Source organism: Borostomias antarcticus (assembly GCF_949987555.1).
Source record: "Borostomias antarcticus genome assembly, chromosome: 22".
NCBI classification, from domain to species: Eukaryota; Metazoa; Chordata; class Actinopteri; order Stomiiformes; family Stomiidae; genus Borostomias; species Borostomias antarcticus.
In genome coordinates this window covers 20691731-20719230 of record NC_140255.1, presented here as the reverse complement: position 1 = coordinate 20719230, position 27500 = coordinate 20691731, and the positions used below count along the sequence as shown (strand labels likewise).

General features: G+C 50.0%; 2 protein-coding genes across 2 annotated transcripts in view; both read left to right on the top strand.

Moving 5' to 3' along the window:
• pth3r (parathyroid hormone 3 receptor) overlaps positions 1–17773 on the top strand; it is a gene marked incomplete at both ends in the record, with an annotated part of 22158 nt that extends 4385 nt beyond the window's left edge. Inside the window, 12 exons of the mRNA XM_084456188.1 lie at positions 337–442; positions 1488–1598; positions 2243–2367; positions 3313–3407; positions 4284–4437; positions 11247–11400; positions 11669–11729; positions 11933–11999; positions 15478–15572; positions 16849–16990; positions 17135–17176; positions 17270–17773. Coding sequence (XP_084312314.1) covers positions 337–442; positions 1488–1598; positions 2243–2367; positions 3313–3407; positions 4284–4437; positions 11247–11400; positions 11669–11729; positions 11933–11999; positions 15478–15572; positions 16849–16990; positions 17135–17176; positions 17270–17773 — 1656 coding nt within the window. The remainder of the gene's footprint in view (positions 1–336; positions 443–1487; positions 1599–2242; positions 2368–3312; positions 3408–4283; positions 4438–11246; positions 11401–11668; positions 11730–11932; positions 12000–15477; positions 15573–16848; positions 16991–17134; positions 17177–17269) is intronic.
• Positions 17774–26135: 8362 nt separating this feature from the next.
• LOC311323887 (RUN domain-containing protein 3A-like) overlaps positions 26136–27500 on the top strand; it is a gene marked incomplete at both ends in the record, with an annotated part of 17026 nt that continues 15661 nt past the window's right edge. Inside the window, one exon of the mRNA XM_084456187.1 lies at positions 26136–26239. Within this exon, the coding sequence (XP_084312313.1) occupies positions 26136–26239 (104 nt within the window). The remainder of the gene's footprint in view (positions 26240–27500) is intronic.

Sequence of the window (27500 nt, the reverse complement as noted above, 5' to 3'; positions counted from 1 at the left end):
AGTTTGTTCCCCTAGAAGAAGGTTGATGAACATGTTGTCTCAGGAAACCCAGCATCTGAATAGAATGAATAATGAAAGCCGGATCACCAGCACTCAAAGCTTTTCACATACAAGGCATTTGAGATCCACCCGACCCAGAGGATGAACCGCTGTCACCCTGAGGTGGACGCTCTTGTATCTTAATCCTGACGGAACACTATGATTCATGAACACAACACATCAGCCCTCCAGCCTGGAGACGGCGTGCTTCTCAGTGTGGTGCCACACTCAGACAAGCCCAACACCTGCCTCTTACATGATTGCATGTGTGATAATGTTTCCTGTCGCCCTCTACAGATCGACTCTGATGACGTCATCACGCGCGATGAGCAGATCTACCTCCTGATTGGTGCTCATATCAAGTGTGAGAGGAGCATCCAGGCCCAGCTGGACCCGGTCAGAGGTGGGCGGAGCCTGTTTCAGAGAGTGCTGTTTTGGGATACTGAATACACCTAAATATGCTATTGGCCAATGTTTCTTTCTCTCTGCATGAAATTGCCGAGTTATCTGATGCAGCTTTAAGTGCTTTTTATTAATGCGATCCTTTTGTTGTCAACCGTCAATAGAACATAAAGGACTAACGTCACTGAGTTCAAGTGACCAATGTAATATCCTGGACACATTCATCTACATGACCACAGAGGCACAATAAGAGGCCCCGGTCATCTGTTATGTCACGTGGTGGCGTAGATATCATCTGTTATGTCACGTGGTGGCGTAAATATCATCTGTTCTGATAAGCGAGGCTAATGGTTTTACTGTGGAAACCAACTGTCTGGAATGAATCCCTCTTGAGATGCAGCCTGACAGCGCTGACAGAAACGGACGTTTGAGATCATCTAACTTCCGTAGTTTGACGTATTTCCCACGCAAAAAAATCTATGAGAGTGGAGCATATGTTTAGAGGAATTTGATTGGAACATTGACAAGTGGACGGGTTTTAAGAACTTTAGACAGATTCGATAGAAGGATAGCGTTGATTGAAGGGTGGATGTCGTGAGATTATTAAAATAAAAAAAATAAAAAAATCTAAGGTACCTGTTATCGTCATTGCACGTGACCTACCGTTTTCTAAGGAAGCAAGAAATTATATAGTTTGATATAAGATTACAACAAAAGTAGAATTTTGTAATTTTTTGGGCATACATCGTTGAATAGGTGAACACTATGACCAATTATGTGAACCAAAATGGGACAGAATGCTTTTTTCATTTCAGTGCGACTTTAACAACCCGCTCTGAGAGAAACCTGACAGCTACTGCAATAACATCACGAGAGACATACAAGAACATTTAAAGGAACTTGACTGTTAAAAGGATAGTTCACCCATAGGATGCCATACATATAGTACTGCCAGAGTAAGATACTGAGTGTCACATGATTGCTGTGTGGATCACATGATTGCTGTGTGGATCACATGCTTGCTGTGTGTTGTGTGTTTGGTCCAGAAGGGTTCTGTTTCCCGGAGTGGGATGGGATCATCTGCTGGCCCTGGGGCCGGCCCGGTGAGCTGGTGTCAGTGCGCTGTCCCAAGTATATCTACGACTTCAACCACAGAGGTGAGAATGCCCCCGGCCCTCAACAGCAGCTCTGCTCCTGAACCCCAGCAGGGGCCCCTCAGACCACCCAACATCCAGGGGCCCCTCAGACCACTCAACATCTAGGGGCCCCTCAGACCACCCAACATCTAGGGGCCCCTCAGACCACCCAACATCCAGGGGCCCCTCAGACGACCCGCCATGTTCTTACTGTCAGCGCAGGCTGGCCGGAGACTGACGCTATAAAACCTCACAGATGACATCCCAGTCATCAATTTGCCTTACTGATACGTTTTTATCAGGGTATGTCTATGTGTGTGTGTGTGTGTTTGTGTGTGTGTTTGTGTTGGTTGAAACACAGCACATTTTTTCCAGCCTGCTAATACAGTACAGTACAGTCGGTCTGTTTAATCCCTTGGGATATACTGTATGTGATCAGACCTCACTTACATGCATACAGAGATACAGCCTCCTTCAAAACACTCTATCTCTGATCCTGTAACTCTAGCCCTTCACCCAGGGCTTCAGTTGACATGGTTAGATAAAAGGCTGCCTAGATGAAGATGGTGAGCCAGTGTGAATGTAGTGATGGTGTGGTCCCAGATGAAGATGGTGAGCCAGTGTGAATGTAGTGATGGTGTGGCGTGGTCCTCTCATGCTCTCAGGACAGGCCTACCGGCAGTGTGACGCCTCGGGCCTCTGGGAGCAGGTTCCCAGCATCAACCGCACCTGGGCCAACTACACCGAGTGCACCGCCTACCTGTCCTCTAGTCACCGGAGCCAGGAGGAGGTCAGTGAGAGTGTGTGTGTGTGTGTGTGTGTGTGTGTGTGTGTGTGTGTGTGTGTGTGTGTGTGTGTGTGTGTGTGTGTGTGTGTGTGACTCAATGACGTGGATCTTAACACCAGCCCGGGTGGCGGCCCTCCGTTTTTGGCGGCGCTCAGACTTTGCTTCACATACGGTGGTTGATCACAGCTACTGATGGAGGGCACCATGAGAAGGTGTCTGCCTCGCCCCCCATGCACAGATGGGGCTTGGCATCCCGTGTGGCGTGCAAGTGTGGCGCCGAGGAACAAACCACAGACCACGTCATCCAGGACTGTCCGATATATCGGGCACTCAGCGGAATGCGTGGCCTGATGGTCGTGGATGACGAAACGATGATTACGAAACGATGACATGGCTCCTGGAGGTGTGCCTGGATATATAGCCCGTGTGACCCCTCACCCAGGCTCAGGGTGGTAAAAGGATAGCCCCTCGGCCCCGAGCTTGGGGGGAAGAGAAACATCTACACCCAAAGGAAGAAGAAGGAGACTATTTCAGTTTGTGTTGACATTTGCTAGTGTCAAAGTATCAAAGTCTTTCAAGGAATTTCCCTGAGCGAAGCTATCATGAATTGCCTTCAGATGATTTGATATTTAAACGCTATGTGAACTTCATCAGTCCATTATGGTGTCAAAACCCGTCTTGTCAGGAACTGTTCGGTGGACAGTATGAGGACAGCCCTGTGTCTTCACCTCCACAGAGGCCAGTTCACAGCAAGAGAAGGAGACAGACTTCAAGGGGAAACTAATCCCTTCAAAGAATTTGACATGAACAAATTTCATCTCACACACACACACACACGTGCACGCGCGTGCACACACACACACACACACACACACACAAACACACACATACGCACACACAGTATGCATACAGACAAACACACATGCTGAGTGTGTCCTCTTTCTCCAGGAAGTGTTTGAGCGTCTCCGTCTGATGTATACCATCGGCTACTCCATCTCCCTGGCGTGTCTGCTGGTGGCTGTCTCCATCCTCTGCTTCTTTAAGTAAGAGCACATCAATGTCACTTATGAACAACAACAACATCAGCTTCACCTCAGAGGTCAGAACACATCAGCTTCACCTCAGAACACATCATCACCAGTCAAAACATGTTAACTTCACCTCAGAACACATTATCACCAGTCAAAACACGTTAACTTCACCTCAGTTACTCAAACCAAACTACCATTGATTTGGAAAAGCGTAGTTTTTGTATATTTCTGCGTAGAACACACCAATCTAAAATAAACCAACCAATTAATATCGCACCCGACAAAATTAAATGATCTACTAATAGATTACCAAGTACAGTTCTTATAAATAAAGTATAATTCTAAATTAATCACCACCAGCATTTATGAAATGTTTTCAGCTGACTAAGAAACACACGCAAGTCAATTGGGTTGTACTCAACCTTCGCAGGCCCAGTCAGCGTGAGATTCCACTTCCCCGTAGATCTTGTAGTTATCCAGCAGCTGTCACACAGGTCCGGAGGCCCCGAGGGGCCCAGGATGCCTGTCAGTGTCAGTGTGATGGTGTCCATGTGTCCATGCGCTGGCTGGTGTGGGCCTGTACTCGCCTGTAATCTAGACCCAGATCAGTTCTGAAGTCTTCAGTGATTCCTGAGAGGGTTCCAGGTTGTTCTTGTAGTTGGTTCACATGTTATCCTGGGCACTGTGGTTAAGAGATTCTACTTTATGGGTTATAAGAGAAAGGTCTTGAGGCGTTGACAACAACTGATTCTGTTTTTCTCTCTTTCTCTCTTTCTCCCTAACACACGCACACACACACACACACACATACACACGCACACACACACGCACGCACACACGCACGCACACACACACACACACACACACACACACACACCCTTCCTCCAGGCGTCTCCACTGCACCAGGAACTACATCCACATCCATCTGTTCAGCTCGTTCGTGTGTCGGGCTATCAGCATCTTCGTGAAGGACGCCGTGCTGTATGCCATGACGGACGACGGCCAGGCTGAGGCTGACAGCGTGGGCCAGAGGCCACACATGGTAGAGTTCAGAGGTCAAGGGTGATACAGTAGGATGGTAGGATGGTAGGGTGGTACAGTAGGATGGCAGGATGGTTGGATGGCTGGATGGTAGGATGGCAGGATGGTTGGATGGTTGGATGGTAGGGTGGTAGGGTGGCAGGATGGCTGGATGGTAGGGTGGTAGGGTGGTAGGGTGGCAGGATGGCTGGATGGTAGGATGGTAGGATGGCTGGATGGCTGGATGGTAGGATGGCTGGATGGTAGGATGGCAGGATGGTTGGATGGTAGGGTGGTTGGATGGCAGGATGGCTGGATGGTTGGATGGTAGGATGGTTGGATGGTAGGGTGGCAGGATGGCTGGATGGTAGGATGGCAAGATGGCTGGATGGTAGGATGGTAGGGTTGGTAGGATGGTTGGATGGTAGGGTGGTAGGATGGTTGGATGGTAGGATGGTAGGGTGGCTGGATGGTAGGGTGGTAGGATGGTTGGATGGTAGGGTGGTAGGATGGTAGGATGGTAGGGTGGCTGGATGGCTGGATGGTAGGATGGTTGGATGGTAGGGTGGCAGGATGGCTGGATGGTAGGATGGCAAGATGGCTGGATGGTAGGATGGTTGGATGGTAGGGTGGTAGGGTGGTAGGATGGTTGGATGGTAGGGTGGTAGGATGGTTGGATGGTAGGATGGTAGGGTGGCTGGATGGTAGGGTGGTAGGATGGTTGGATGGTAGGGTGGTAGGATGGTAGGATGGTAGGGTGGCTGGATGGTAGGATGGTAGGATGGTAGGGTGGTTGGATGGTAGGATGGTAGGGTGGTAGGGTGGTAGGATGGTTGGATGGTAGGATGGTTGGATGGTAGGATGGTTAGATGGTAGGATGGTTGGATGGTAGGATGGTAGGGTGGTTGGATGGTAGGGTGGTTGGATGGCTGGATGGTTGGATGGTAGGGTGGCTGGATGGTTGGATGGTAGGGTGGTAGGATGGTTGGATGGTAGGGTGGAAGGATGGCTGGATGGTAGGATGGCAAGATGGCTGGATGGTTGGATGGTAGGGTGGTAGGATGGTTGGATGGTAGGGTAGTAGGATGGTAGGATGGTTGGATGGTAGGGTGGCTGGATAGTAGGGTGGTAGGGTGGTAGGGTGGTAGGATGGTTGGATGGTTGGATGGTAGGGTGGTAGGATGGTTGGATGGTAGGGTGGTAGGGTGGTTGGATGGTTGGATGGTAGGGTGGTAGGATGGCTGGATGGTAGGATGGCAAGATGGCTGGATGGTAGGATGGTAGGGTGGTAGGATGGTTGGATGGTAGGGTGGTTGGATGGTTGGATGGTTGGATGGTAGGGTAGTAGGATGGTAGGATGGTTGGATGGTTGGATGGTAGGGTGGCTGGATGGTAGGATGGTTGGATGGTTGGATGGTAGGATGGTTGGATGGTTGGATGGTAGGGTGGTTGGATGGTTGGATGGTAGGGTGGTAGGGTGGTTGGATGGTAGGGTGGTAGGGTGGTAGGATGGTTGGATGGTTGGATGGTTGGATGGTAGGGTGGTAGGGTGGTTGGATGGTTGGATGGTTGGATGGTAGAGTGGTTGGATGGTAGGGTGGTTGGATGGTAGGGTGGTAGGATGGTTGTATGGCAGGATGGTAGGGTGGTTGGATGGTTGGATGGTAGGATGGCTGGATGGTAGGGTGGTAGGATGGTTGGATGGTAGGGTGGTAGGATGGTTGGATGGTTGGATGGTAGGGTGGTAGGATGGTTGGATGGTAGGGTGGTAGGATGGTTGGATGGTTGGATGGTAGGGTGGTAGGATGGTAGGGTGGCTGGATGGTAGGGTGGTTGGATGGTTGGATGGTAGGGTGGTTGGATGGTAGGGTGGTAGGATGGTTGGATGGTAGGGTGGTAGGATGGTTGGATGGTTGGATGGTAGGATGGTTGGATCGTAGGGTGGTAGGGTGGTAGGATGGTAGGGTGGTTGGATGGTAGGATGGTAGGATGGTTGGATGGTAGGGTGGTTGGATGGTTGGATGGTTGGATGGTAGGATGGTTGGATGGTTGGATGGTTGGATGGTTGGATAGTAGGGTGGTAGAGTGGTTGGATGGTAGGATGGTTGGATGGTTGGATGGTTGGATGGTAGGGTGGTAGGATGGTTGGATGGTAGGGTGGTAGGGTGGTTGGATGGTAGGGTGGTAGGATGGTTGGATGGTAGGGTGGTAGGATGGTTGGATGGTTGGATGGTAGGGTGGTAGGATGGTTGGATGGTTGGATGGTAGGATGGTTGGATGGTAGGGTGGTTGGATGGTTGGGTGGTAGGATGGTTGGATGGTTGGATGGTTGGATGGTTGGATGGTAGGGTGGTTGGATGGTAGGGTGGTTGGATGGTTGGATGGTAGGGTGGTTGGATGGATGGATGGTTGGATGGTAGGGTGGTTGGATGGTAGGGTGGTAGGATGGTTGGATGGTAGGGTGGTTGGATGGTTGGATGGTTGGATGGTAGGGTGGTAGGGTGGTTGGATGGTAGGGTGGTAGGATGGTTGGATGGTAGGGTGGTAGGATGGTTGGATGGTAGGGTGGTTGGATGGTAGGGTGGTAGGATGGTTGGATGGTTGGATGGTAGGGTGGTTGGATGGTTGGATGGTTGGATAGTTGGATGGTTGGATGGTAGGATGGTTGGATGGTAGGATGGTTGGATGGTAGGGTGGTAGGATGGTTGGATGGTTGGATGGTAGGATGGTTGGATGGTAGGGTGGTAGGATGGTAGGGTGGTTGGATGGTAGGATGGTTGGATGGTAGGGTGGTAGGATGGTTGGATGGTTGGATGGTAGGGTGGTAGGGTGGTAGGGTGGTAGGGTGGTAGGGTGGCAGGATGGCTGGATGGTAGGATGGTAGGATGGTTGGGTGGTAGGGTGGTTGGATGGTTGGATGGTAGGATGGTAGGATGGCTGGATGGCTGGATGGTAGGATGGCTGGATGGTAGGATGGCAGGATGGCTGGATGGTAGGGTGGTTGGATGGCAGGATGGCTGGATGGTTGGATGGTAGGATGGTTGGATGGTAGGGTGGCAGGATGGCTGGATGGTAGGATGGCAAGATGGCTGGATGGTAGGATGGTAGGGTGGTAGGATGGTTGGATGGTAGGGTGGTTGGATGGTAGGATGGTAGGGTGGCTGGATGGTAGGGTGGTAGGATGGTTGGATGGTAGGGTGGTAGGATGGTAGGATGGTAGGATGGTAGGGTGGCTGGATGGCTGTATGGTAGGATGGTTGGATGGTAGGGTGGCAGGATGGCTGGATGGTAGGATGGCAAGATGGCTGGATGGTAGGATGGTAGGGTGGTAGGATGGTTGGATGGTAGGGTGGTAGGGTGGTAGGATGGTTGGATGGTAGGGTGGTAGGATGGTTGGATGGTAGGATGGTAGGGTGGCTGGATGGTAGGGTGGTAGGATGGTTGGATGGTAGGGTGGTAGGATGGTAGGATGGTAGGGTGGCTGGATGGTAGGGTGGTAGGATGGTTGGATGGTAGGGTGGTAGGATGGTAGGATGGTAGGGTGGCTGGATGGTAGGATGGTAGGATGGTAGGGTGGTTGGATGGTAGGATGGTAGGGTGGTAGGGTGGTAGGATGGTTGGATGGTAGGATGGTAGGGTGGTAGGATGGTTGGATGGTAGGATGGTTGGATGGTTAGATGGTAGGATGGTTGGATGGTAGGATGGTAGGGTGGTTGGATGGTAGGGTGGTTGGATGGCTGGATGGTTGGATGGTAGGGTGGCTGGATGGTTGGATGGTTGGATGGTAGGGTGGCTGGATGGTTGGATGGTAGGGTGGTAGGATGGTTGGATGGTAGGGTGGTAGGATGGCTGGATGGTAGGATGGCAAGATGGCTGGATGGTTGGATGGTAGGGTGGTAGGATGGTTGGATGGTAGGGTAGTAGGATGGTAGGATGGTTGGATGGTAGGGTGGCTGGATGGTAGGGTGGTAGGGTGGTAGGGTGGTAGGGTGGTAGGATGGTTGGATGGTTGGATGGTAGGGTGGTAGGATGGTTGGATGGTAGGGTGGTAGGGTGGTTGGATGGTTGGATGGTAGGATGGTTGGATGGTAGGGTGGTAGGGTGGTTGGATGGTTGGATGGTTGGATGGTAGGGTGGCTGGATGGTAGGATGGTAGGATGGTTGGATGGTTGGATGGTAGGATGGTTGGATGGTTGGATGGTAGGGTGGTTGGATGGTTGGATGGTAGGGTGGTAGGGTGGTTGGATGGTAGGGTGGTAGGGTGGTAGGATGGTTGGATGGTTGGATGGTAGGGTGGTTGGATGGTTGGATGGTTGGATGGTAGGGTGGTTGGATGGTAGGGTGGTTGGATGGTAGGGTGGTAGGATGGTTGTATGGCAGGATGGTAGGGTGGTTGGATGGTTGGATGGTAGGATGGCTGGATGGTAGGGTGGTAGAATGGTTGGATGGTAGGGTGGTAGGATGGTTGGATGGTTAGATGGTAGGATGGTTGGATGGTAGGATGGTAGGGTGGTTGGATGGTAGGGTGGTTGGATGGCTGGATGGTTGGATGGTAGGGTGGCTGGATGGTTGGATGGTTGGATGGTAGGGTGGCTGGATGGTTGGATGGTAGGGTGGTAGGATGGTTGGATGGTAGGGTGGTAGGATGGCTGGATGGTAGGATGGCAAGATGGCTGGATGGTTGGATGGTAGGGTGGTAGGATGGTTGGATGGTAGGGTAGTAGGATGGTAGGATGGTTGGATGGTAGGGTGGCTGGATGGTAGGGTGGTAGGGTGGTAGGGTGGTAGGGTGGTAGGATGGTTGGATGGTTGGATGGTAGGGTGGTAGGATGGTTGGATGGTAGGGTGGTAGGGTGGTTGGATGGTTGGATGGTAGGATGGTTGGATGGTAGGGTGGTAGGGTGGTTGGATGGTTGGATGGTTGGATGGTAGGGTGGCTGGATGGTAGGATGGTAGGATGGTTGGATGGTTGGATGGTAGGATGGTTGGATGGTTGGATGGTAGGGTGGTTGGATGGTTGGATGGTAGGGTGGTAGGGTGGTTGGATGGTAGGGTGGTAGGGTGGTAGGATGGTTGGATGGTTGGATGGTAGGGTGGTTGGATGGTTGGATGGTTGGATGGTAGGGTGGTTGGATGGTAGGGTGGTTGGATGGTAGGGTGGTAGGATGGTTGTATGGCAGGATGGTAGGGTGGTTGGATGGTTGGATGGTAGGATGGCTGGATGGTAGGGTGGTAGAATGGTTGGATGGTAGGGTGGTAGGATGGTTGGATGGTTGGATGGTAGGGTGGTAGGATGGTTGGATGTTAGGGTGGTAGGATGGTTGGATGGTTGGATGGTAGGGTGGTAGGATGGTAGGGTGGCTGGATGGTAGGGTGGTTGGATGGTTGGATGGTAGGGTGGTTGGATGGTAGGGTGGTAGGATGGTTGGATGGTAGGGTGGTAGGATGGTTGGATGGTTGGATGGTAGGATGGTTGGATGGTAGGGTGGTAGGGTGGTAGGATGGTAGGGTGGTTGGATGGTAGGATGGTAGGATGGTTGGATGGTAGGGTGGTTGGATGGTTGGATGGTTGGATGGTAGGATGGTTGGATGGTTGGATGGTTGGATAGTAGGGTGGTAGAGTGGTTGGATGGTAGGATGGTTGGATGGTTGGATGGTTGGATGGTTGGATGGTTGGATGGTAGGGTGGTAGGATGGTTGGATGGTAGGGTGGTAGGGTGGTTGGATGGTAGGGTGGTAGGATGGTTGGATGGTAGGGTGGTAGGATGGTTGGATGGTTGGATAGTAGGGTGGTAGGATGGTTGGATGGTTGGATGGTAGGGTGGTTGGATGGTAGGGTGGTTGGATGGTTGGGTGGTAGGATGGTTGGATGGTTGGATGGTTGGATGGTAGGGTGGTAGGATGGTTGGATGGTAGGGTGGTTGGATGGTTGGATGGTTGGATAGTTGGATGGTTGGATGGTAGGATGGTTGGATGGTAGGATGGTTGGATGGTAGGGTGGTAGGATGGTTGGATGGTAGGATGGTTGGATGGTAGGGTGGTAGGGTGGTAGGATGGTTGGATGGTAGGGTGGTAGGATGGTAGGGTGGTTGGATGGTAGGATGGTAGGGTGGTAGGATGGTTGGATGGTTGGATGGTAGGGTGGTTGGATGGTAGGGTGGTTGGATGGTTGGATGGTAGGGTGGTAGGATGGTAGGATGGTAGGGTGGTTGGATGGTTGGATGGTAGGATGGTAGGGTGGTTGGATGGTAGGGTGGTTGGATGGTTGGATGGTAGGGTGGTAGGATGGTTGGATGGTAGGATGGTTGGATGGTAGGGTGGTTGGATGGTTGGATGGTAGGGTGGTAGGATGGTTGGATGGTAGGGTGGTAGGATGGTAGGATGGTTGGATGGTAGGGTGGTTGGATGGTAGGGTGGTAGGATGGTTGGATGGTAGGGTGGTTGGATGGTTGGATGGTAGGGTGGTAGGGTGGTTGGATGGTAGGGTGGTTGGATGGTAGGATTGGTACAATTTTTGGTAAACCAGAAACTGTACGGTGACGTGCCATGACGTTTCACTCAAATCGCCATCTTGTTTCCGGAATAGCATCCTCTCGATAAATTTTTTGTAGGCATCATTTTGGGGTTCGGGAATATGTAGTACCTACTATATATATAGTACGCCAGATGTAGCAGGCACAATTTTGATGTAGAAACTACAGAAGCTACATCTGGCGTACTATATAGTATGTACTATATACATAGTATGGACATTCCAACACGGCCAGTGTTCTGACTGAAAGGTAATAAGTCAGTGTCAGGTGACCACCGTCCCTTTTGTGATGTCATCAGGTGGGCTGCAAGGTGGCGGTCACGCTCTTCCTGTACTTCCTGGCGACCAATCACTACTGGATCCTGGTGGAGGGGCTGTACCTGCACAGCCTCATCTTTATGGCCTTCCTGTCCGACAAGAACTACCTGTGGGCCCTCACCATCATCGGCTGGGGTGATTGGCTGATAGATTGATTGATTTATGGGTTGATTGATTGATTGATTGATTGATTGATTGATTGATTGATTGATTGATTGATTGATTGATTGATTGATTGATTGATTGATTGATTGATTGACTTAAAAGTCACCACTATATCCCTGGGCAGTGTTGTCTATCATGGCTGTAGAAGGTAGTTGAGGCGATGCCTCTTCTCTGCTCATCCCTCCTCCTCCCTCCCTCCCCCCCCTCCTCCCTCCCTCCCCCTCCTCCCTCCCCCCAGGAGTGCCCGCGGTGTTTGTGTCCATCTGGGTCAGTGTTCGAGCATCGCTGGCCGACACGCAGTGAGTCACTTTCTGCAACATTGTGTGTGCTTCTACACCACAGTGAATAAGCAAACATTAATGCATAGGCATGCACACACACGCACACATACACCTACACACAGCACGCACACACACACACACCTACACACACACACACGCACACATGCACACACACACACACATAAACAGAAATGGACACTCAGTTGCGTTCCTGTCTGCAGGTGTTGGGACCTCAGCGCAGGAAACCTGAAGTGGATCTACCAGGTCCCCATCCTGGCCGCCATCGTGGTGAGAGAGAGAGAGAGTGAGAGAGAGAGAGAGGCAGACAGACAGTGAGAGAGACAGAGAGAGAGAGGCAGACAGACAGTGAGATAGAAAGAGAGAGAGAGAGAGAGAGAGAGAGAGGCAGACAGACAATGAGAGAGAGAGAGACAGAGTGAGAGACAGAGACGGAGACAAAGAAAGATAGACCGTTAGCAATCCGTTTATTGGCTCAATTAGTACCTTCAAGGATCAGGCCATTCCACCGAATAAACATATAAATTAAATATAGCTGCAAGCAGCAATGTGGGGGCCAAGCAGGACGCGCGACCAGCGCATCAAAGACAACAAGTGAAACATACCATAGGGATTCGAATCCCTACCGCAGTTTTGAAAATCTGGCATACGGTTCAGAATAAACTCACTTCCAACTTTGACAGGTTGGTAGCGCTAGCACTTCCTGTTTGGCGACTTTGACACCAATTTCGATTGGTTCTGATTGGCGAACGCTTTCGAAGATCAAAAATCCTTGTAAGAATTTTGTAGACATTTGTCTATAGATTGTGCATACTGAGTTTCGTGTAGATTGGTGAAAGGTCATACATTTAAAGTGTTTTTCACAAAATCCAACATGGTGGAAAATCCAATATGGCGGACATTAGCTAATAGGTGGTCTTGAACTTGGCTTGATCGAAGGAATCCAGTGGCACTTGAATTCAGAAAATCGGGCATACGTTTCAGCATTGATGCACCTCCAACTGTGACACGTTGGTGGCGCTAGAGCGTTTGAGGTGTTGAGATGAGACTTGCTGACGGGACAGGGACATGTCCTCGATGACTCTGCCAAATGAGGTTTCGATACCTCAAAACATTGCGGAGATACGACACCACTTCCTGTTTGGTGGCTCCAAGGCCAATTTCAATTAGCTGTAACGGGCGAACGCTTTTGAAAATTCTAAATCCCTGTAAGAATTTAATAGACATTAGGAGGAGATACATTTTAAGTGTTTTTCACAAAATTTAAATTGGCGGAAAATCCAATATGGCAGAAATGACCGCACAGGGTGTGTTGAACTCGGCTTGAGGCAAGTTTGACACGTTGGTGGCGCTAGAGTGTGTGAGATGACGACATGAGACCTGGGCCCTGTACTACGAAACAGGATTACGGGGTTAGCGTGATAACTTCAGGTTCAAGCCTGGTTTATCCGTACTACGAAGGTAGTTCACCTTTCACTGTGCTATATCGCTGTGGTAGGCTAACTTATGCTGCCGAGCTAACCTGCTCCGGGGCAGGTTAAGTTCCAGATTATGGATCAAAACGTATGAAGCACTGCCCGCTGACTGATCAATTCACTTGGAAAAAGGCATATGGACGTTAATATTCTATATGGAACTTCAGTGTGCGAATTAAACAATAATCTGCTGTGCGCGAACAGTGAGAGGTTCTTAAAGGACAATGCTTGTTTTTGACAACCTGGACCTTATTTACGACATATTATAAGACGTTTGACTCACCGAGATCACTTTGGTGTAGTTCGGAGGCATGTAGAAGAAATTTAAAATCCAGCGCGAGCCAGTATATCCATGTAATGGCGGTGGTGGGGGCACCGAGAATGCAGTTTCTAAAAATCTATTTTCTGCCGCGAAACGGTTGTTTTCATCAATCTGTCTTTATGAATCGCTAGTTGTGCTTACATAGAGCGTAGGCCTGTTGTGGTTGTTCACATGCCTCTGTAATATGATCTTTCGAAACGTCTTTCGAAACGAAATAGCTTCCCCACTTGCTCCAACACGCATGCGCACAGCGCGTGTCTAAAGATGTTTCTAAAGATCATATTACAGAGGCATGTAAAAAACCACAACAGGCCTACGCTCTATGTAAGCACAACTAGCGATTAGATTTTTAGCATGTAAAAAACCACAACAGGCCTACGCTCTATGTAAGCACAACTAGCGAAAATAGATTTTTAGAAACTGCATTCTCGGTGCCCCCACCACCGCCATTACATGGATATACTTGGCTCGCGCTGGATTTTAAATTTCTTCTACAAAAGTTATCCTGGATATGTTATTACGGGGCCCTGGTGACAATACTCAGGGGACTGTCATGAATGAGTGTGCCAAGTTTCGCAACTTTTTACCATACGGTTCTATGGGCTGCCATAGACTCCAATGACAGAAGAAGAAGTTGCTGAATAATAATAATAATAAGAAAAGTTAACAAACAAAGACAATGGTGGCCTACGCAACTTCGCTGCTTGGCCCCCAATGAAAAATTAAAACCAACTGCACACACATACAAAACACTTTAAAATTCCAGAAATTTTTCCAGAAGATTGTTGTCTTCTTGTCACTTGCCCATGAACTCCTCCTCATTGGAGGTCAGGGTTAGGGTTAGGGTTAGGGTGTATAACATGTGAACTCAACTCGTAGTCGAGCTGCAACAAGTTCCGTGATCATCAGCTCTGGGTCCACAGACCCCGCCCCTTTTAACTTGTTTCTCCTCGTCAACCAGATACCCATTTCTGCCTCTAAAAACAGGAAATTGACCAGGCTGACCCTTTTGCGTAGTGGACCACTGTAGCTTGGACCAAGAATAAACCTGCACTCCTCCAAGTCCTCCCCCAGCCCTACCATCCACTGGCATACTAACTGAAACAACTGCCCCAACCTGGGACATCTCAACCATAGGTGTTCAAGTGTCTCTTCCTCCTGACAGAAGGGACAGCGACTTGTTACTCTTGGCTGGATTTGTTCTGTCTGTTTGTGGCCACAGCCCCGTGCACAATCCACTGGAGATCCGCAGTCCTTTTCTCAGTGGGAGGTCTGTACAGGGACTTCCAGCGGCGTCGCGGGGACACCCCCAGTGGAAACGCCCCTGGTGGAAATGCCCCCGGTGGAAACGCCCCCGGTGGGAACACCCCCAGTGGAAACGCCCCTGGTGGAAATGCCCCCGGTGGAAACGCCCCCGGTGGGAACACCCCCGGTGGAAACGCCCCTGACGGGAACACCCCCGACCACCTCGACTCTGACAGACCGGTTAGCGAGATCATGTGCAGGACTCTGAGCGTGATGTGGTCCAGGCCTTTCCTGGACACATCGCTGACGTGGTTCAGTTCAGGTGTTCTGAAGGACAGAAGGGCCCCGTCCAACTGTGGAAAGAGCAGCCGCTCCTGTGACGCTCCGCCGACTGCCTCTCTCTCCAACGCCTCCCTGAAGAGGACGCGTCACCTCCTCCAGCATCCTTTGCATCACCCGGATGCAGAGAGAGAGAGAGAGAGGGAGAGAGGGAGAGAAAGAGAGAGATGGAGAGTGAGAGACACAGAGGGAGAGAGACAGAGAGAGAGAAAGAGAAAGAGGGGATAAAGGGAGAGAGATGGAGAGTCAGAGAGAGACAGAGAGAGAGAGAGAGAGTAGAGTAGAGATTGTTTCTGTCCTGGTTCATCTCCCATGAGCCACCCGTCAGCAGAAACTACAGAATATTCTTCTTCTGTCCTTCCTGCAGGTGAACTTCTTCCTGTTCCTCAACATCATCAGAGTCCTGGCTTCCAAGCTGTGGGAGACCAACACCGGCACCCTGGACCCCCGGCAGCAGTACAGGTGGGCGTGTCTACAGACCCTCTACCTATCACACACCAGGTGGGCGTGTCTACAGACCCTCTACCTATCACACACCAGGTGGGCTTGTCTACAGACCCTCTTCCTATCACAGACCAGACAGCAATACAGATGGGCGTGTCTACAGACTCTCTACCTATCAGAGACCAGGTGGGCGTGTCTACAGACCCTCTACCTATCAGGGATCAGGCAGCAGTACAGGTGGGCGTGTCTACAGACCCTCTACCTATCAGAGACCAGACAGCAGTACAGGTGGGCGAGTCTACAGACCCTCTACCTATCACAGACCAGGTGGGCGTGTCTACAGACCCTCTTCCTATCACAGACCAGACAGCAATACAGATGGGCGTGTCTACAGACTCTCTACCTATCAGAGACCAGATGGGCGTGTCTAAAGACCCTCTACCTATCAGGGATCAGGCAGCAGTACAGGTGGGCGTGTCTACAGACTCTCTTCCTATCACAGAACAGGCAGCAGTATAGGGGCGAGTTCAACGTCAACAAAATGTTGCAAACATTTCAACGTTTATTGAAATGGAAACAGTGGTGCGTTGAACACCCTGTGTGTTACACCAGCGTTGCACCTATGGCAAATTAATCTGATTCGGGCCGAGAGATTCTCTCGGCACCAATCAGATTCGATCCAGACTATTTTGCAAGAGCACCGTTGCTGCGTCCAGGGCTGGCTCCGCCCAAGACGACTGTGATTGGTTTAAAGAAATACTGTGTTTTTTTCCCCCCTATTGCAGAATGGTAATATGTCCAGCCAGACCTGTCTCCGGCACTGGCACAGTGTAAACGAAGTGTGGAGATAGGTCTGGCTATGCGAGACTACTGATAGGGTAAAACCTCTGACACGCCCACCAAACAAGAGAAAACCTGCCTCAAATCCCGTTGCACACCATTTCACACTGTTTCGAGGAAACATGACTTTCAACCCAGAAAGTGTAGCAAAGCGGTGCACACCATTTTCAGACTGAACTCACCCCAAGCGTTTGTGTCTACAGACTCTGTAACTGTCAGAGACCAGACAGCAGTGCGAGTGGGCGTGTCTACAGACTTTCTACCTATCACCCATAACCTGTAAAAACAACCCACCTCCAAACCTAGTTGATCTATCTGTACGGTTGAACTTTTTCAAATAAAGATACAGTAGTAGAACGTTTTTTTTGTTCTCTAGAACGAGGAAGTCTTATAACCTGAGACACAGTGAAAGGTCACTGAAGGGTCACAGCTGTCCCCTGTTGTCCGTGTGCAGGAAGCTGCTGAAGTCCACGCTGGTGCTGATGCCCCTGTTCGGGGTGCACTACATGGTGTTCATGGCCCTGCCCTACACCGAGGTGACCGGCCTGCTCTGGCAGGTCCAGATGCACTACGAGATGTTCTTCAACTCCTCCCAGGTCTGACTGAACACATACACACACACACTTCAACACACACACTCCCAACTCACACTTCAACACACACACTCCCAACTCATCTAAACAATCATTTTGTTGTTGTTATTTTCTAATTGAGAATTTTGCTCCCTTATGTCCTTCCAGGGTTTCTTTGTAGCTTTCATCTACTGCTTCTGCAACGGGGAGGTGAGTACAGCCCAGCGCTGCTCAGGTCTGTGTTCAGTAGGTGAAGCCATACAGAGCGTGTACAAACAGAGGACTCCCCTGCCGTCCAATCAGGTGCAAGCGGAGGTGAAGAAGGCGTGGCTGAGGCGGAGCCTGGCGCTGGACCTCAAACCCAAGTCCCGGACGACGAGCAGCGGCGGCGGCGGCAGCTGTTACTACGGCGGCATGATGTCACACACCACCACCCACAGCGTGAGCCTGACCGTGGCCAATCCCAGAGGACTCCCCCTCGGCACGGCCGGGGCGGGCGGGGGCGGGGCCGGAGGAGGCGGGGGCGGAGTCAGACGCCTCGCCTCGTTTCACCCCCTCACCAACCTGCCCGGTTACGTCCCCAGAGACACGGAGACGCCGAGCCCCCCGCAGGAGCTGGTCGCCAGGAGGCCGGGGGCTGGGCCAGGGCCAGGGGCGGGGCCAGTGGGAGGGGCCGTGCAGACAGGGACCCTCACCAGGTGCTCCAGAGCCAATGAGGGGGTCCAGGAAGAGGGCGGAGCTACTGAGTCCCTGCCCAGACTGTCCAGAGGGGAGGAGGTCCGGGAGGAGCTGGAGACCATCCTGTGAGCGTTTATACTGTTTCATGAGCGTGAGCGCTCACACGCCAGCTGTTTATAGACTGTTTCATCCTGTGAGCCTTCACACGCCAGCTGTTTATAGACTGTTTCATGAGCATGAGCGCTCACACGCCAGCTGTTTATAGACTGGTTCATCCTGTGAGCGCTCACACGCCAGCTGTTTATAGACTGTTTCATGAGCATGAGCGCTCACACGCCAGCTGTTTATAGACTGGTTCATCCTGTGAGCGCTCACACGCCAGCTGTTTATAGACTGGTTCATCCTGTGAGCGCTCACACGCCAGCTGTTTATAGACTGGTTCATCCTGTGAGCGCTCACACGCCAGCTGTTTATAGACTGGTTCATCCTGTGAGCCTTCACATGCCAGCTGTTGATTTTAGCTTGATTTTAACTTTGATTAAACTTGATTTTAACTTTTGTGGGATTTTTGGAGGGATTTGCTAAACTATATATTTTTGGAAAGGGTAATGTCTAAGGAATCAGAAAATCCATGTTTCCATTTGCCCAGATGTCTGTATGGCGGCCATATTGGAATTTCAAAGATGGCTACCGAAAATGTAGTTTTTTAAATATCTTGGCTTCTAAATAAGCTATTAAAATCAATAAACATTGATTTTTAACTTCTAAACCTACATTTTCAGGGTCAAGGATTCCAATGGTGGTAGTTACAAAGCTACTACATTTTACAACATTAACCCTACGATGCATTAAAGGACAATGCTCGTTTTTGACAACCTGGACCTTATTTACGACATATTATAAGACGTTTGACTCACCGAGATCACTTTGGTGTAGTTCGGAGGCCTGTAGAAGAAATGTAAAATCCAGCGCGAGCCAGTATATCCATGTAATGGCGGTGATCGGGGCAACGAGAATGCAGCTTCTAAAAATCTATTTTCTGCCGCGAAATGGTTGTTTTCATCAATCTGTCTGGATGAATCGCTAGTTGTGCTTACATAGAGCATAACTGTTGTGGTTTTCACATGCCATGATCTTTAGAAACGTCTTTCGAAACTAAATAGCTTCCTCACTTGCTCCAGCACTAATGCGCACAGCGCGCAATCGTTGCTCCAGCACGCTGTGCGCATGCGTGCTGGAGCAAGTGAGGAAGCTATTTCGTGTCTAACGAGTTTCTAAAGATCATATTACAGAGGCATGGGAAATACCACAACAGGCCTATGCTCTCTATGTAAGCACAACTAGCGATTCATCAAGACAGATTGATGAAAACAACCGTTTCGCGGCAGAAAATAGATTTTTAGAAGCTGCATTCTCGTTGCCCCGATCACCGCCATTACATGGATATACTGGCTCGCGCTGGATTTTACATTTCTTCTACAGGCCTCCGAACTACACCAAAGTGATCTCGGTGAGTCAAACGTCTTGTAATATGTCTTAAATAAGGTCCAGGTTGTCAAAAACGAGCATTGTCCTTTAACCTTAGAGTGGGTCGAAAATTACACTGGGCACTCTTCAACGACTCATCAATGAGACGCCCGTCTGATCAGGAATAATTCAGACATCACACAGAGTTGTTTTAATCAGCTACAGCACACTGGTATGTACTGTATATTTGTATGTACTTTAATTGGTGTAATTTCAGGAAGAGGGTGCAGCCCACAATGACATCACAGAAAGGACTGTGGTCATTGATTAAGGATAAGCTATGTGTCAGGTTTGTGTAAGATGGTACAGAGCTTGATATTTATTAGAAAATTACAAAATGTAGCTCATTAAAATTGGCCTCTCTTTTGTAAAAAAAAACATGTGTGTCCTCTTTTTGATGTGATTACAGTAATGACTCAGGGTGGGTCTGGGAGGAGCAGACAGGCAGGGTACATAAAGTAGGCTGGGTGGGTAGGGTAGGGTAGATACAGTAGGCTGGGTGGGTAGGGTAGGGTAGATACAGTAGGCTGGGTAGGGTAGGGTAGATACAGTAGGCTGGGTGGGTAGATACAGTAGGCTGGGTAGGGTAGATACAGTAGGCTGGGTGGGTAGGGTAGGGTAGATACAGTAGGCTGGGTAGGGTAGATACAGTAGGCTGGGTGGGTAGGGTAGAGTAGATACAGTAGGCTGGGTGGGTAGGGTAGGGTAGATACAGTAGGCTGGGTAGGGTAGATACGGTAGGCTGGGTGGGTAGGGCAGGTGCAGGGTAGATACAGTAGGCTGGGTGGGTAGGGTAGATACAGTAGGCTGGGTGGGTAGGGTAGGGTAGATACAGTAGGCTGGGTGGGTAGGGTAGTGTAGATACAGTAGGCTGGGTGGGTAGGGTAGATACAGAAGGCTGGGTAGGGTAGATACAGTAGGCTTGGTAGGCTGGGTGGGTAGGGTAGGGTAGGTGCAGGGTAGATACAGTAGGCAGGGTGCAGTAGTCTGGGTGGGTAGGGTAGTGTAGATACAGTAGGCTGGCTGGGTAGGGTAGGGTAGATACGGTAGGCTGGGTGGGTAGATGCAGGGTAGATACAGTAGGCTGGGTGGGTAGGGTAGGGTAGATACAGTAGGCTGGGTGGGTAGGGTAGGGTAGATACAGTAGGCTGGCTGGGTAGAGTAGGGTAGGTGCAGGGTAGATACGGTAGGCTGGGTGGGTAGAGTAGGGTAGGTGCAGGGTAGATACAGTAGGCTGGGTGGGTAGGGTAGATACAGTAGGCTGGGTGGGTAGGGTAGATACAGTAGGCTGGGTGGGTAGAGTAGGGTAGGTGCAGGGTAGATACAGTAGGCTGGGTGGGTAGGGTAGGGTAGATACGGTAGGCTGGGTGGGTAGGGTAGGGTAGATACGGTAGGCTGGGTGGGTAGAGTAGGGTAGGTGCAGGGTAGATACAGTAGGCTGGGTGGGTAGGGTAGGGTAGATACAGTAGGCTGGGTGGGTAGGGTAGGGTAGATACAGAAGGCTGGGTAGGGTAGATACGGTAGGCTGGGTGGGTAGAGTAGGGTAGGTGCTGGTTAGATACGGTAGGCTGGGTGGGTAGGGTAGGGTAGATACGGTAGACTGGGTGGGTAGGGTAGGGTAGGTGCAGGGTAGATACAGTAGGCTGGGTGGGTAGGGTAGATACAGTAGGCTGGGTGGGTAGGGTAGGGTAGGTGCAGGGTAGATACAGTAGGCATACATAGAAGGATGTGTGTCCCCTGCCTGGTCCATCCGGTGCCAGGGCTGGTCAAACAATGCTGCGTCTGTCTGCTCAGACCCAGAACCACACCTCCTCCCCCAGAACCACACCTCCTCCCCCAGAACCACACCTCCTCCCCCAGAACCACACCTCCTCCCCCAGAACCACACCTCCTCCCCCAGCATCGCTTCCCCAGAACCACACCTCCTCCCCCAGAACCACACCTCCTCCCCCAGAACCACACCTCCTCCCCCAGAACCACACCTCCTCATCAGCATCGTTTAACACAACTCCTAACGCTGCCAGTCCCGTTCCAGACAGACCCCTGGTAGAGCTGCTCCACATTCAAGCAGACCACACAATAGTGAGGTGGGGGGGGGGGGGGTACTGAGATTGTTCCACCCTGACCTCTCGACTCCGCTGTGATTGGTCCCCCCTGACCTCTCGACTCCGCTGTGATTGGTCCCCCCTGACCTCTCGACTCCGCTGTGATTGGTCCCCCCTGACCTCTCGACTCCGCTGTGATTGGTGGTGACATCTTCAAAGAGAGGGGGGAGGGGGTTAGGAGGCCAGACGGGCCGAAGTGTCTCCACATTTGAACCTAAATATGACAGTGACTGACTCACTCACTCACTCACTCACTCACTCACTCACTCACTCACTCGCTCACACGCTCACTCACTCACTCACTCACTCACTCGCTCACTCACACTCAGGCATGGATCCACGCACATACTGTACAAGCAGAAATACCCCCCCCCCCCCACACACACACACGCACACACAAACCCTTGCATACCCCATCTATCACTTACTGTACAGTATGTACAATACACCTCTCAGATATTGAGGTATGGACACTCTCTCTCTCTCTCCATGTCTGTCTCTCTGTCTGTTGTTCTCTCCCTGTCTCTCTCTGTCTGTTGTTCTCTCTATCGGTCTCTCTCTCTCTGTCTCTTGTTCTCTCTCTCTGTCTCTCTCTCTTGTTCTCTCTCTCTCTGTCTCTCTCTCTTGTTCTCTCTCCCTGTCTCTCTCTGTCTCTCTCTGTCTGTTGTTCTCTCTATCGGTCTCTCTCTCTCTGTCTCTTGTTCTCTCTCTCTGTCTCTCTCTGTCTGTTGTTCTCTCTCTCTGTCTCTCTCTCTCTGTCTCTTGTTCTCTCTCTCTGTCTCTGTCTGTCTGTTGTTCTCTCTCTCTGTCTCTCTCTCTCTCTGTCTCTTGTTCTCTCTCTGTCTCTCTCTCTTGTTCTCTCTCTCTCTGTCTCTCTCTCTTGTTCTCTCTCTCTGTCTCTCTCTGTCTCTTGTTCTCTCTCTCTCTCTCTGTCTGTTCTCTCTCTGTCTCTCTCTCTTGTTCTCTCTCTCTCTGTCTCTGTCTCTTGTTCTCTCTCTCTGTCTCTCTCTGTCTCTTGTTCTCTCTCTCTTGTTCTCTCTCTCTCTGTCTCTGTCTCTTGTTCTCTCTCTCTGTCTCTCTCTATCTCGTGTTCTCTCTCTGTCTCTCTCTCTTGTTCTCTCTCTCTGTCTCTCTCTGTCTGTTGTTCTCTCTCTGTCTCTTGTTCTCTCTCTCTGTTTCTCTCTGTCTGTTGTTCTCTCTGTCTCTTGTTCTCTCTCTCTGTCTCTCTCTTGTTCTCTCTCTCTGTCTCTCTCTTGTTCTCTCTCTCTGTCTCTCTCTCTTGTTCTCTGTCTCTCTCTGTCTGTTGTTCTCTCTCTCTGTCTCTTGTGGTGAGAGAGATCATTCCGTGGTGCTGACGCTCTTCCTGCAGCTGTAGAGATGCTCCTTTTCCGCCGCCAGCAAATATTGACTCTCCTGAGACAGGGTTGGGTTAGGGTTCCTGCTCTGCTCCCCTTCTCTCCTGAGACAGGGTTGGGTCAGGGTTCCTGCTCTGCTCCCCTTCTCTCCTGAGACAGGGTCAGGGTTTCTGCTCTGCTCCCCTTCTCTCCTGAGACAGGGTCAGGGTTTCTGCTCTGCTCCCCTTCTCTCCTCTCTCTCTCTCTCTCTCTCTCCCCGTTTGAGAAGACAGGCTTTCTGCTCCCCTTCTCTCCTCTCTCTCTCTCTCTCTGTCGGTCGGACTGTCTGTCTGATTGTCTGTCTGATTGTCTGTCTGTCTGATTGTCTGATTGTCTTCACCACGTTTTGGGACATGCTTGTTTGTAGGGTGGGGTAGACAGCATTTGTATTTGTGTCAACACACTAGACTATTTGTTCATGAACATGCAGCTAATTCCCGTTTAGCCATGCTGACATTTCCAATTAGCAATAGTGATGCTTTCTTCTTAGTTAGGGTTAGGGTTAGGGTTAGGGTTAACCCTTAACCCTCTTCTGTCAGAAGAAGAGAGCATGGGCTAAACAGCACTGAGTTCAGCCCAGAGGGCAAGAAGGCGACCCCCAGCCTTCAACCCCAGAGCCCTCTCTGCCCCAGACGCCCTCACAACACAGTCAGGAATGTCACAGGCGTCCCTCAGGGCAGCTCTGCAGCGGGCGGGTCCTGGTCAACCTCTGAGGGACTGACCGTCCCGACTCACAGCCCTGCTGGCTCCCTCACATCCACATAACACTACGTAAACACCAACACCAAACTAAGGTAGGAGACGTCTAATAATAACCCCTTCACTACAAACGGACAGCCCAGGAAGAGCCTGGCCCTCGCATGGGCTTAGGAGGTGAAGAGGAGCTGTGAATTTTCCAAATGAATTGCGGTAAACCTCTGCAAAAAATGTTTGCAAATCTCTTTGGACGTGATAGATTGATGAATAGGCTGCAGAAATAGAATAAGAGAACATTGAACTTTATCGGGAGTGCAGACGTGGCCTGGTGGGCCTCCTGAAACCCAGACACACTGTCGCAGTGATCTGGACCTTGGTTGTGAAACATTTGTCTAGTGACATAACACTTGTTAATCTCTCCCTTCAGACTCTCTCTGGTCCGGTCTAGCCCTGTTTACCCAGCGCTAACACATGGACCCCCTCACCGCTCTCTAACACAGCTGCTCCAACTGTCTCAGAGGGGGCGATGATGACAGGTTCTGGGTTGTGTGAGACAGTAAGGGAGTCTCTAACAGGCGTACCAGGCCCTTTCCTAAAATGTAAACGTGGACATTATGTTTCAGCTCTCTATAGGTGACGGGCCTACTCTTGAATCACTGGGGAAATGAAAAATACTTATGAACCTGACAAATGTAGACATTATTCCGCAGAACGTGAACAGAACAAAAACAGCGTACGCAATCAATGCTGGGAAGAGCTTACATATACTATAGTTCCATCCTCCCTATCCAAATATGGCCTATACCTTTCATGAGCTGATAACATTGTGACATTGTTACCATACAGGGAAATATTATATGGTATATAGTCGCCCTCTTGTGGACATTTGTTGTAGCTTCTTCAGTAGGCTTGATCATTTATGATTTCTGTGAATGATTAGCCTATAAGAATTGCTTGTAGAGGAGGAGATCGTGCCAATACTAGGTATAGATCACTGCTATTGACCAGGCAGTGTTATTTATATTTCTGGTTTATTGTCTAGTAGACAAACTATCTGTGTGGTCCGGCCTGTACTGATATATACCAGTCCAGCTCAGCCTGCAGCTGTGAAATACATGATTAATGCATGAAAGAGCGAACAAGTTCCCCGACCAACAGCTCAGGACCAACAACCCAGAACCAACAACCCAGGACCAACAACCCAGAACCAACAACCCAGGACCAACAACCCAGAACCAACAACCCAGGACCAACAACCCAGAACCAACAACCCAGGACCAACAACCCAGAACCAACAACCCAGAACCAACAGCCCAGGATCAACAACCCAGGACCAACAACCCAGGACCAACAACCCAGGACCAACAGCCCAGGCCACTGTCAGCACACAGCACAGCATCATGCAGGTCTAGACTGTACTGTAGGTCTACAAGTCTATACTGTATTGTAGCAGGTCTAGAGGTCTAGACTGTACTGTATGTCTACAGGTCTACAGTATACTGTGCTGTAAGTCTACAGGTCTATACTGTACTGTTGGTCTACAGGTCTACACTGTACTGTAAGTCTACAGATCTACAGTATACTGTGCTGTAAGTCTACAGGTCTATACTGTACTGTAAGTCTACAGATCTACAGTATACTGTGCTGTAAGTCTACAGGTCTATACTGTACTGTAAGTCTACAGATCTACAGTATACTGTGCTGTAAGTCTACAGGTCTATACTGTACTGTAAGTCTACAGATCTACAGTATACTGTACTGTAGGTCTACAGGTCTATACTGTAGGTCTACAGGTCTATACTGTACTGTAGGTCTACAGGTCTATACTGTACTGTAGGTCTACAGGTCTATACTGTACTGTAAGTCTACAGGTCTACACTGTACTGTAGGTCTACAGGTCTATACTGTACTGTAGGTCTACAGGTCTATACTGTACTGTAAGTCTACAGGTCTATACTGTAGGTCTACAGGTCTATAATGTAGGTCTACAGGTCTATAATGTAGGTCTACAGGTCTACACTGTACTGTAGGTCTACAGGTCTATACTGTACTGTAGGTTTATAGGTCTGTACTGTAGTTCTACAGAGCTATACTGTACTGTGAGTCTACAGGGCTAGACTGTAGGTCTACTGGTATATAATGTAGGTCTACAGGTCTATACTGTACTGTAGGTCTACCGGTCTATAATGTCGGTTTATAAGTCTATACTGTTCTGTAGGTCTACAGGTCTATACTGTAGGTCTACAGGGATAGAGGATTGAAGGCCTGTTGAATTGTATTGTGTGTTGAGTTGTGCCAAGTTGTGCTGTTGTTGCGTTGTGTTGTATTGTATATGCCTGTACTGTAGCTGTATGCTTTGTCCTAATTACCGTAGGTCTACTGACCAAAACAGACTGCCGATGTTGATTTGAGCCTAGTTATTGTTTATCATAGTGACCCACCTGCTCAGAAGTTGCGCTGACTCGTCATGGTTATCTGTGATGAGATCATGCTGAGGTCAGACAGGGGGCGTGGCCAGAGGGCGTGGTGACGGGAAGGGCGTCTCATTTATCACTGACTGGAAAAGACTAGCCCGTCTGTTGTCACGGACAGTGCGTGTACCTCGGTGTTCCTCGGAGCCTGAAACTGCCCTCAAATGATTCACCTGCGTTCACTACGAGCATCAGGAAGCGCATGAGGAGCGTGTTTCTCGAGGGAGGCGTGATCAGGAGCAGAGGGCGGGCGGGTACCGCGCATCTCCGGAGGGAGCAGGCTTGCATGCAGGCAGCGATGGCAGATGGTTGGTTGGAAGATGTCTCCTCCAGGAACGTGGCTGTGGAACCCTCCTCCAGGAACGTGGCTGTGGAACGCAAGAACCTCATCACCGTCTGCAGGTAATGACATATGAGACCTCTGACACAGGCAGAGCCCTCGGTCCATCCTTTGTGTGTAGCTTATAGGCTTATAATATTCTGCGTCTTGATAATTAACTCGTTTTCCGTCATGATGAGAAATTAGTGTCTTTTGTAAACAAGTTTGAAATCCCACGAATCCCTAACCACTGCTGTCCACACAATAGAATAGACACCATGAGGACTAGTGACGTCATCCTTATGGTAGAGTTGTAGGCAGCCTAAAATGAAATAAGAACAGCAGGTTTTCTCATGGGCGACCCTTAGGCTACGTCTTGAAAATGCATCGATCTGTAGACAGATATTGATTAGGCTTTAATGTTCTCCTCTCTCTCGTCCAGCCGTCTGTCTCGTGTAGTCACGAAAGGCGTGATTTATTTTGGCTTCATGGATGGTGTCGTTGCTATGACAACAACCTTCTAGGTACAAGGACACAGCGGGTACCAAGGAGACGGGTACCAGGGAGACGGGATAGATGGCTTAATCCACAAACACGTTTGGAAATCATGAAAAAGGTTTTCCCTAAATAGATAGAGGTGGATACTTCCGGAGTAGTTTAAAACGACACGCAATTAAGTAGCCTACTGGGACCTGTATGGAGATTATTCAGTAGATGATTGTGCAATGACAGTAGGCTAAATAAAGTGACTTGAAGTGCGTATGTAACCGAGTTTGACTGGTTACACTCACTCCTCAGTATGAATCCCGCCCACCCACACCATTGAAGCACAGCTTTTTGGTGGCGTAGCTGCCTAAAGCGTGTTTAAGGGTCGTCATGTAATTTGGCAAGTCAGACGATCTGAGATCGAAAACAGCGTGGGCAAATTAAGGGTGGAAACCATACTGTACTGACGAGCAACACTCTAACCCTACAGTAAGCAGGGCTATAGTCTAACCCTAACCCTACAGTAAGCAGGGCTAATATATCCTAACCCTACAGAGCAGGATTAATATATCCTAACCCTACAGAGCAGGATTAATATATCCTAACCCTACAGAGCAGGATTAATATATCCTAACACTACAGAGCAGGATTAATATATCCTAACACTACAGAGCAGGATTAATATATCCTAACCCTACAGAGCAGGATTAATATATCCTAACCCTACAGAGCAGGATTAATATATCCTAACCCTACAGAGCAGGATTAATATATCCTAACCCTACAGAGCAGGATTAATACAGCCAGTGAAACCAGCAGAATCCCAGAGTGGAGCATCAGGCCTGGTACTCAGCTCTG